We start from the raw sequence: 12,258 nt of genomic DNA, 5'->3' as shown, positions 1-12,258 counted from the left end.
TGATAAGTATACATTATTGGTACTTTGTTCTCTTACTAAACAATTCGATGTAAGGCCATGCTCAGCAAGTCAAAATCATATGGTACTGGGGGAGCTGTTTTGCAAACTCTTCAATCCTACCTGAATAATAGATTGTATCAATGCACAAACCATACTCAAGTGGAAAGAACTAACACAACATACATGCCATACAGGCACGTAATAAGACCTCTGTTGATCTTGGTTTTCATTAACAACATAAGCTGTAATGGGCACACTTTGCAATTTGCAGATGACACAACAGTTTTCTCAAAATGGGAGTATATTGTTCAGGCTGTTCAACAAGCAGAAGCCCTGGTTTATTCCAAACAGATGAAAACTAATGAAGACAAAATACAGAGGACAGCATGCAGCCTCAGTGATGATGGAGCACTCGGTGATAGAGCAGCTGTTAAACATATGGAATTTTCCATTTATACAAAGTTAAACTGGCAACAGCACACTAAACAACTATGGTCCAAACTTTCACAGGTCATGTATCTCTTGAGTAGCTAAAAAGTATAAGACCAAACAGTATCTACTAACAGTGTATTATAATATTCCACAGCCATATCAGCTATGGATTGCTGCTGTGTGGCTACTTTGTAGGCTGCAAGAACGTGTTTTTTGTTGCAAAAGGAAGCAATGGGGATCACTGTACCACAAGCAACAAAACTCACCACTGTACACTATTTTTTTCAGATTAGTTCTGAGTGATTTCAGCCAAAATATGTTCATCAACTACCTGACCCACACAAAGATAAATAATATCATGAGATCTACAGGAAGGGAAATGAGATTGATCAACACAACAAACTCAATAATGACACTATAGGCAGGCCAAGATGCTCATTAAAAACGACACAAAACAGTTTTCCAATAGTGCCCTAAAATTTACTGCACTACCTAAGGATATTCAATGAACAATAGAGTAATTTATAACTAAAATTCTGTGTTAATTAATGAACCTTTGTACAGTATTTAAAAATTCTTCGCTGGTGATAGAAGTGTCTACCTGAACTGCAACCAAGGGCAATGATAACTCTGCCATTTAATTACAATATGTTCTAGAGGAAGTGATAACTGGTGCAAATGATCTGACATTCTGAAACACACCTATTGCAAATGATATGACATTCTAAACCACACTTATTGCTTTCTATCCCGTTATTTGTTTACATTATTATGTTATCAATATGCAATCAAGCCATACTTGTCCTATAGAAAATGTGCAGACTATGTACCAAATTACTATTTACGGTAGCAACAGAGAAATACAAATAAATGAACACCATATTTGTATTATATTGAGTAAAATATTTGTTTATATGCATATGAGAATTTGAGCATATTACAATAACGAGGTAGCACCATCAGAATATTGAATTAAACTCACAATGTAACACCCGTAACTTTGAATTGTAATATGTCTCAGTTCTCACCATTTTAGCGTTTACTTCTGACATCACTGCAATATAAGATCTTACATGGGAATAGAGCGCGCAGACACATTTTCACTTAATAATAACAATTATGATCACTGCTCTCACCTGTAATGTGTACATTTCTCCATTTATTTCTATATCCTTATTAAGAAATTCGACTCCAATTGTATGGAAAGAATGTTCATCAAAATGATTGCTAACAAATCTATTCATAAGACACGACTTTCCAACTCCTCCATCACCAAGTATAACTACTTTCAGAAGCGTGTTTTTGCTTGGCTGGCGAGAGTGTCGTCCTTGGAATGTATTCCCTGCCATTAGATATGTAAATAATGTCACAATCACTCTGTCAGATGTCAAATTGTCGGTGATGGCTATGTATGGCCCCAAAACACATACTGCATCTGAAACACAGAATGCATGAAGTTGCAACAATTCAGGTAGTTCATTTGTGTTAATATCGACCGCGTCAATCGCAGCATCGGCCGATGACAACTGTCGTCCACTGTTTTTAATTATTATTGTAAATATGCTACACACAAACTGCAGCTACATATATTTAATATCTTTCCCAACGTACCACACACCCCACCATTCCTTAAACAACTTTCGATACCAACATCAGACTATTGTCAAAAGAGCGACACAAAGATGTTATGCACAAGCATATGGAAGTCGCGACCGACTGCATATATAATGTTCTGTATCTTTCATGTTACAGTTATATTTCCTTTTAATGACTGTAGAACTACGAATTGCAGCACTAACGAGAAACGTGGCCTATATCTAATACCTATAGATGCATTTTTACTTACTTCGTAACTTCCCAAAACGTAATCAGTACATTGTCTTTTAAAAAGATCTGACTGATTTCTCTGACATCATTCTCGAACTGAGCTAATGCTTCCTCTCCTATTACCTCGATAGGGCGTCAAACTCTAACATTCCTAATTAAACATAAATTATTGTCTAACAATATTTTTATCAGCACATAAGAATGCAACACGGTCTGATATGGAATTCCAAAACTACTTAACAGTGACGCAAATCCCACAACAGGTAAACATTGATGCCTAAGCTATAAAATCTGGACTACCGAGAAATGGAAGACAGTCATTTCGTCAGATGAGTATTCTTTCACACTGTTTCCAACTTCTGGCTGAGTTTACGTCCCAAGAGTGAAACATGACGGTAGTTCGATGATGATTTGGGAAGGGCAGCCATATCGAGGTATTCCATGAGCCCCACGGTTAGGCCTGATCTGCAAGGTCGCATTACTGCTGAGGATTATGTGACCATTTTGAGGTCTATCCCATGGTACAATGTCTGTTCCCCTATGGTGATGCTGTATTCCAAGACGACATGGCTCCTGTAAACACGGCTCTCATTGTCCCGGACTGGTTTTGTTGGCATAAGGATGTTTTGTCACATCTCTTTGGCCATCACAGTCACCAGATCGCAATATTATTAAGACTTTCTGGTCTACTTTGGAGAGAAAAGTGTCATCGCAATCCATCCCCATTATCGTTACCAGAACTTGCCACTATTTTGCATGTAGAATGGTATAAGATTCCATTGAAACAGATTAAGGAGCTATATCTATCCATTTACTGTTTTGAATGCCAACTCTTTTCATACACTGTAATAGGCATTTTAATGTGTTGTGTTTGTGGCGTTTCGATACTTTTATCTATGCTGTATAGATAAAGTACGATTAACACATTAACTGCACGGTGGGAATGAGTTAAGGTTCAGCAGCTTGTTTCCAGAGGTCTCCTTAGTCGTGAACAGAAAGCTGGACGTAACTTGATGTGACGTCAGCATGGCTATAGGGCCAAATTGTTTTTACCCTGAAACGAGGCAGTTGAAGTAACGTGGAAAGAAAGTGTGTGTCACTCAGCGAGCAGTTACAGTACCCTGTAGTGGAGTTCTTCATTACAATATGGCTCAGTGACAACGTTTGGATTACTTCACATGAGGATGCATCGTTGGGAAACTGGAAGGTGTTACGATGTGAGCAGGCATAATGTTGTATGGGCATACTGACCTACATATCTTTGAACACAGTACATTCACCAGTCAAGATTATTGTGATACTGTACTCTTCCCATGTGTGTCTTTTCTGGGGTTTATTTGGCCTTGACATCATTTTAATGGATGACAATGTGCGACTGCACCAAACAGCACTCGTGGAGGAGCTCTTGGAATGAGAAGATATTTGGCGAATGGACTGGTGTGCCCACTCCCTTGACCTAAATCCCATCGGGCAGTTGTAGGACGTGTTAAGGAGATGTACTGCAACATGTCCACAAGCACCAACGACCATCCAGAAGTTGTCAACTGCACTGGTGACGGAATGGAATGCCCTAACGCAAGAACTCGTTATCAACCTTATGACCAGTATGAGAGCACTTTGCAGAGCATACATTGCTAACGTTGGTGATCACAGATCCTAGTAATAACCCATGTTTTGTAATGTCCAGGGGATCAACACAAATCTTGGTGACTTCAGTGTACTTACTGTCTTTGAAAAAATGTGTCATTTCTGCTCGTCTCCTTGCATATTTCTTTCAGTTACCTCGTATTTTACAATGAAGTAGTTCTTTCTATGAACGGTCCAAATTTCATCAAGCTATGTTACCTGGCAGTGAAACATCAACTCTCAAACTACTACTAATATCTGAGCATGTGTCATTGTTGAGTTCATGCATCTGTCAAATGGGAATGTTAAGATTGATGGTATCCTGGCTGCTATACAAAATAAGAAGACTATGTGTTAAAGTGGGGAGTAACTCACTCCCTCTTCTCCATATCTTTGCCATTAGCAACATAATACATCAACCTACATGCACTCACAATAGTCACATGCACAAAACAGCTAGGCCCCACATATGTAAAATACCCCAGTCAATGATGCTACACGAAATGTAGATTTTGAGCCTTAAAATTTAAGGTATGTACTAACATATCACCTGTTTATGAAGTTTAGATAAAAGTATGGCAAACTGAGTGTTGTTTTTTTTTATAATTCAGTGTAAATTTTCTTTACTGCATCACAATGGTCTACAGACTTTCATTACTCATGGAATATCTAGATGGGCCTAGACTCAATAAGGTACATCAAAATGTCAGTCTCCTCAGAATCGTGTGAATCTTAATATAATTATGAACTATTATATAATTATGTCTCAGTTATTATTGTTATCATTACTATTACAAAACATGAATAGACTCATGCATTTATTAACAACTTGTCAACTTCAATTCACTGTAGAAAATAGATTTTTCTAATACAGATTTTAAAATAAATAACTCTACTCATACCCTCAATAAGATACTTGAGATTGTTTATTTCCACAGAGACAGCTGATTTGTGGCGTAATCACTGACAAAGGAAACCTCATTCCTTCATCATTATATTTTATAGTCTCTGTCTCTCGTCGATGTTTTAATTTCAGGCAACAGTGAGATCAGTTCAAACAAATATGTAGTTAAAAATAGTAATAATAAATCAACTGCCATCTCAGAGATTGCTGGGTATTCACGGCTTATTGACAACAAAATGTATCCAAATTTAGATATCTGTGTTTTGTCTGCTTTCAAATTTCCAAGTCCCTCTTATAAACCTAAAACTACATTATTTGGAAGATGTTTCGAATCCACAAATAGCTCACCAACATAGCAAAAATCTTCAACATACTCTCCAAAATATTCATTGAAATTCTGCTGTAAGAGTACTAAATGTTCATTAATTAATTCCATCAACACTTCATCATCAGATAAGTATCATCCAGTTGGCATCATTTTATACAACACATCTTCAATTATCTGTATGCACAAATTTAGTTCATTAATAAATCCTTCAATATCATCTATACTAGTCAGGATATTTTCATTTATAGCTTGCATCTTTTGTTTGGTTTATTGAAGTGTATGAAAATATCAGAAAGATGCCAACTTAGATATCCATTCATCATCTCCAAGTAAATCAGATTCCACCCTTCTGCTTTGACCAGTGGCATGACCAGTATAGTGGAAACGACCATTCACAACAACTTCCATAACGCGACTATGACGTCATTACGTATACATGACAACAAACACAAAAATAGATCGAAAAACCATCAAATACATATTCCCCCAAAAATATAATGAAAGTAAAGGGACAAGTGGGGGAAACTGGGGGTTTTTGGGTGGGGAAAAACTAAAAATAAACACACGGTACTAAAGCAAACGACAAAAACGATAAAATTAAAAGACCACTACCTTCCCAAAATCAACTACAAGCAATATCCACTGGAATCGAACACCGCCATTGATCTATATAGGTCAACAGAAACTACCGATACCAAATCATGAAACCCAAAACTACAACCACATCCACAATCATCACTACCTCAAAAAACACAACAAACCAACAAAATTTGAACCGAACACTTCCCTTGACCTATACAGGTCAACAGAAAATACCGATAGCAAATCATGAAACCGAAACCTACAACTACATCCACAATCATCACTACCTCAAAAAGCACAACAAACCAACAAAATTGGAATCGAGCACTTCCCTTGATCTATATAGATCAACAGCAACTACCGATACCACACTATAAGTCTCAAAACTTTCACCACCACCACACTTAATCCTACCACAAAAAAGCAACTAGAAAATGAAAATTAGAATCAAACACTTCCTTTGACCTGTTATCCTTACATCATCTCCACATACAGCCGTCCCTGATCCGAGACGCCGCAACTTTAGTAAGCCTCATTTCTTCACGTCACAATGAACACTTCACAACTTCAGCCAACAGACCGAATAGCTGAAGTTTATTAGAGACCAACGCACTGTCCCCCATCATCACCTACAACCGAAAACTGTTGACCTTGTCAGTCATATCCACACCTAATAAAGACATAAACAATGCGATTTACCAAAATTCACACACGATGAACAGAAAAAACTACAATAACGTCGACATAACAAACCCAAAATCGTTAACTCACTGAAAAATATTATGCTGAAAGCACAGTCAACACCGTTACCACACACGTGCAATGCTACCACGCAAATGAACCCCATACGCCACATAACACGCTAACCATAAACACACCACCCTAGAGAACTACTGACCACAACAATACGCCACCTATAAACACGCCACACACACACACATACTAAACCAAAAACATCACCTAACACACAACACGTAAACACACCACCAGAGAGCACCACCGATCACATCAAAACGACACCTACAAACACTCCACTCTCACAAACTAAACTCCGCACGTCATACACTACAATAGCATACGTCACAGGTCAAATCCGACAGGTGGAATCAGAAGCTTCGGCTGTTCCAAAACTTCAATTACCGCATCTTTAAGTTCAAACATTCCTCTTGCCACTTGATCTCAAAGTAATCTCTGTACATGTCTATATAGCAGAAGTGTAGTATGCTATGACCCCATTTCTTGATACAAAATGTGAAATATTCGAATATTTAGGGATTGCGATTTGATGTTGAAGGCTTAGTAAGAAAGGCTTCGCTCTGAATGAGACAATGGTCAGTTCATAAGTTAGGATTTACTTTTCTCATTTTACTCATGAATCCTTTTGTTTGGCCTGCCATGCAACCATCTCCATCTGTACAAACACTAACGCAATCCTCCCACGTTAATTCATTACAGACCAATTTGGTGTGATATCACGTGTGCTGCACTGCTGTTGAAATTGCTCGTTAATATTTTATAAAATTTTAGTCTCCAGTTACTTATTTTAAAGTTTATTTGTGTTAATATTTGCAGTAAAAGTAACTTATTAGTGTATTTTCATTAATCTCAGTTTTTCTTACTGTGTTATTGACTCAAGTGATCTATTATTCGTGAGTGTGTTAACGTCGTTCGCCTAAGCCTCACGTTGGTGGTGGTGGTGGTGTCACTCGTGGAAAAATTACTGTAGTAGTTGGTGTTAGAGCTCCACCTTTTAGAGCTCCACCTTTGAAGTCAGTTGATAGGTATACCTGCTTAAAGGAAGTCCCTCTAACTAAGAGCTCGCCTTCTGAGGATGTAACGTTTCCAAGTAGAGAAGGAATTGGCATATTTCATCAGAATATAAGAGGTATTAGAGATAAAGTTAGTGAACTGCTTACAGATGTTGACTCTGCAATTATTGGTATATCAGAGCACCACTTAAATAATTTGACAATTCCGAGGCTTCCTTTACCAGGATACCGTTTAGCTGGCTGTTTCTCAAGGAGTTCCTTGTGAGGTGGGGGAGTGGCTATTTACGTAAAAAACAGTATTCCATTTGAGTCGATAGACATATCACGGCACTGCACTGAACAGATATTTGAATATTGTGCAGGGGCAGTTGAATTTAGTGAAACTAAACTTCTAATTGTTGTTGTTTATAGGTCCCCTAACTCTGACTTCAGAGCATTTCTGTTCAAGCTAGAGAGGGTTCTTGATTCAGTTCGTAGGATGTACCTGAGGTTAGTTATATGTGGTGACTTCAATATAAATTTTGTATATGATGGTGCAAGAAAAAGGATGTTGGTAGATCTCCTAAATTCATGTGATCTGATGCAGACTGTGTTTTTTCCAACTAGGGTGCAGGGGAACACTAGCACAGCCATAGACAATATTTTTATTCATTCTTGATTACTAGATGAGCATTCTGTTACTAAAAGCACGAATGGCCATTCAGGACATGATGCACAAATTTTAACACTAAAAGGCTTTTGTACTCAAATCAATGTCATATTTAATTACAAACAATGTAGAAAAGTTAATCCAACAGCAATAGAGTTTTTTAAACCTTGTCAAGGAACAAGAGTGGCATGACGTTTATAGTGTCGATAACATAGATGATAAATACAGTGCTTTCCTTAACACATTTCTCATGATCTTTGAGAGTTGCTTTCCATCAGAATGTTCTAAACGGGGTATAAGCAGTAATAGGCAGCCCGGGTGGCTGACTAGTGGGATAAGGATATCTTGTAGAACAAAGTGTGAATTATATCGAAATGTCAGAAGAAGCTACAGATGCCCATTACAAACAGTATTGTAAGTACTTAAACATCTTATTAGGAAGACAAACAGTATGTGGTATGGAAATAGAATAGCTAGTTCAGAGGATGAAATTAAAACCATATGGTCTGTTGTGAAGAAAGTGTCTCATCAGCAGCACAAGGCTGATGAAGTCAGTCTGCAGTAAAAATATTTCAGTTACTGATAAATCAGATATATGTACAATAGTTAACAATCATTTTCTGAGCATTGCTGGTGAATTAAATAAAAATTTAGATTCTACAGGAAAACGTATAAAATATATAAATAATTTTAGGCCTATTTCTATCCCATCAGTGTTTGCAAAAGTTATTGAAAAGGCTGTGTATGTAAGGATAATTGATCATTTTATATCACACAATTTGCTATCAAATGGACAGTTCAGGTTTGGCAAATGACTTTCCGAGATGATGTCTCAAATACTCCTGTGTGATACAGACAAGAGCGAGATTGAGTCAATAATTAAATCACTGAAGACTAAGGACTCTAATGGTTATGATGGAGTGTCTAGCAGAATATTAAAGTACTGTGCTGCACTTTTTAACTCTGTATTTAGCCAGATTTGTAATTATTCCTTTAGTAATGGTCAGTTTCCTGAGCGATTAAAGTACTCAGTAGTAAATCCACTATATAAAAAGGGAGAAAGGGATCATGTAAATAATTTTAGACCTATTTCTATCCCATCGGTGTTTGCAAAAGTTATTGAAAAGGCTGTATGTAAGGATAATTGATCATTTTATATCACACTATTTGCTATCAAATGTACAGTTCAGCTTTAGAAGTCATTTAACAACTGAAAATGCTATGTTCTCTTTTCTCTGTGAGGTATTGGATGGGCTAAACAAAAGGTTTTGAACGCTTGGCATATTTTTTGATTTAACTAAGCCATTTGATTGTGTTGATCACAAAATATTTGCTCCAGAAGTTGGACCATTACGGACTATGGAGAGTAGCTCACAATTGGGTCACCTCTTACTTTAGCAACAGGCAGCAGAAGGTCATTATTCACAACGTTGATAACTGCTATGAAGTGAGGTCTCAGTGGGGTACGTTCACGTGGGGGGTGCCCCCAGAACAGTGTTGGGGCCACTCCTGTTCCTTATTTATATAAATGATATGCCCTCTAGTATTATGGGTAACTCTAAAACATTTCTGTTTGCTGATGACACTGGCTTGGTAGTAAAGGATGTTGTGTGCAACACTGGCTCGGTTTCAAATAGTGCCGTACATGACCTAAGTTCATGGCTTGTAGAAAATAAACTAACTCTAACTCACAGTAAGACTCCGTTTTTACAGTTTCTAACATAAAATTCAACAAAACCTGATGTTTTAATTTCACAGAATGGGCATATGATTAGTGAAACTGAACAGTTCAAATTTCTGGGTGTTCAGATAGATAGTAAGCTGTCGTGGGAAGCCCACATGCAGGATCTTGTTCAAAGACTTAATACTGCCATTTTTACAATTCGAATGGTATCAGAAGTGTGTGATCGTTCGACACCAAAATAAGTCTACTTTGCTTATTTTCATTCCCTTATTTCGTATAGTATCATATTTTGGGGTAACTCTTCCCATTCCCAAAGTATATTTTTGGCTCAGAAATGGGCGGTTCGGGCAATAAGTGCTGAAAGTTCATGAACCTCTTGTCGACCCCTGTTCACGAGTGTGGGTATTTTGACATTGGCCTCTCAATATATATATTCATTGCTGTTATTTCTTGTTAACAATATTAGCTTATTCCCAAGAATAAGCAGCTTTCTGTCAGTTAATACCCGGCAGAAATCAAACCCGCATTTGGATCGGACTTCTGTAGCTCTTGTGCAAAAAGATGTGCAGTATACTGCTGCATCCATTTTCAGTAACCTACCACTCGAATTCAAAACTCTTAGCAGTAATCCACACACTTTCGTATTCTGTCGAGGAGTTCCTTGAAAATTTAAGCTGATTCTTATTGTATTATTGATTGCGTTTACTTAAACTTATGGAGTGACTTTTTTCGGTTTCATAAAGATTTATTTTAACTATTATTACTTTTATGTTGTAATTTCATGTACTGACATGTTCTATGGCCTCGGAGATTTGCTCCTCAATTTGGTCCTAATCAACTTGATGTGTGAATAAAATAAATTGGTCACATGAAATATTTCTTCATGCTTGGTCATTTGGATAGTCCTTTGCTAAAAGAGAAGTTACTTGCGATTACATTCCCTTCAACACATGTACTTTATGTAGGAAAGACGTTTTGCATGACTGCCAGTATCAGTGGACTCGTCAGTTTGGAGTGAGAATTTACGACTGATCTTTATTTTCTCCTTCAAAATGTCTTCAGTGTCATTGCACGTGTCACTAAGTTGACAGCTGATTGTGTGACCAGAAAGAGGAATTTTTTAAATTTCAGTAGCAGATTCTGAATTAGGCATTAACAACATTTCTGCTATTATGTGTGGATACTTTGACCTTCACAATATAAGTTTCTTTAACTTATAGCTAGCTTTCTGCACTCTCTGCGAAACATGTATCATAGTTATTAGTTTCACTTGTGTTTTTATTTGGTCCAACAAACTGATGAAAATAACTCACATCTTTACTTAACAACGAGGAATGTTTCAGTTTACTATATTTCAATTCTTTTATCTTGGTGATTCGCGCATGCCCGCTCAGACACGGGAGATTGCTGCATTGCCTGTTGCACGCTTCAAGCAAACTTACGTTTAGCGGGAGCGCACCGTTTATGAAGTAAAGCCACCACGTCCGCATTAACCCTTTCGCTGCTACAGAGACGTGCTCCCCGCAATCCGCGCTGTGCGCGATTTTGTCATCACTGTACTGCTCGCCTGTGCAGACACATGGTGATCCGACTGCTTTGACACACTTATCATTCGATTTCACAAAAACTATTTGGCCCAAAAGTTTGATTTTCACACATATTCTAGACTGATACCTTCCCCCCATAAATGACTTCATTTTGTTTCGATGTTCAACGCAGTTATTGTGCAGCTTTAATGTAATAAACCACTACACGAAATTTTGAAGAGTTTGCACAGATAAAAGTTCATAGCATATACTTTCCGTATGGTTGATTTCAGTTGCCACTAGAAAATTCAAAAAATTACATTCTAACGAATAAAATTCATGAAGTAAGACACTTCGATATTGTTTTTAAATAAAGAAAATATTAAGCACCGAACAAGGTTTGAACTCAGAGCCTTTCACTTAACAGCAAAACACTTTTATCTATTACGCTAATGCGGCTCGTCAATCAATAGACTTTCTAGAGGCTTTTAAGCTAGGGCGCAAAATACCGACAAACACTGTTGGTATGACTATGAATTACTCACGTTTCGTCGAAGTACAATAGGAAATAAACAATTACCGCTGTTCTTCATTGCGAAAAAGCGGTTAGCGAGAATGATAGAAACACCTTTCCTTGCTATCGCCTCAATTAGGAGGCTTCTTGCTTGTTTGGTTTAATTAATTAATAGAATATGAAGCAATTGGTATAAAGGATGCTTTTTCCAAACTTTCTATAAAAGAAATTCTGATATCAAGATATTGCTTTCGTACAGTTACTTTATTTATGACTGAACGTTTCTAAAACTGAAGACACTCATCCGTGCTCTGTACTGCAGTCGAGCTCTGGCAACGTCGTTCTCTGTTCATTGGCTGACTGTGTTTTGTGGCGTCAGATACGCAGAAAGAACCTAAGCTCGGCCGCCGTCATAAA

The 12,258-nt window shown here is 37.4% G+C and overlaps 1 protein-coding gene across 1 annotated transcript in view; it reads right to left on the bottom strand.

Moving 5' to 3' along the window:
* LOC126248473 (ras-related protein Rab-9B) overlaps positions 1 to 2,084 on the bottom strand; it is a 49,869-nt gene extending 47,785 nt beyond the window's left edge. The window contains exons 1-2 of the mRNA XM_049949485.1: positions 2,044 to 2,084; positions 1,569 to 1,867 (exon numbers count right to left, since the gene is read on the bottom strand). Coding sequence (XP_049805442.1) covers positions 1,569 to 1,781 — 213 coding nt within the window. The 5' untranslated portion in view covers positions 1,782 to 1,867; positions 2,044 to 2,084. The remainder of the gene's footprint in view (positions 1 to 1,568; positions 1,868 to 2,043) is intronic.
* Positions 2,085 to 12,258: the final 10,174 nt, after the last annotated feature.

This window comes from Schistocerca nitens, chromosome 3 (assembly GCF_023898315.1).
Source record: "Schistocerca nitens isolate TAMUIC-IGC-003100 chromosome 3, iqSchNite1.1, whole genome shotgun sequence".
Classification (NCBI taxonomy): Eukaryota; Metazoa; Arthropoda; class Insecta; order Orthoptera; family Acrididae; genus Schistocerca; species Schistocerca nitens.
The sequence above is the reverse complement of the archived record's forward strand: the minus strand, read 5'-3'. Positions and strand labels throughout refer to the sequence as shown.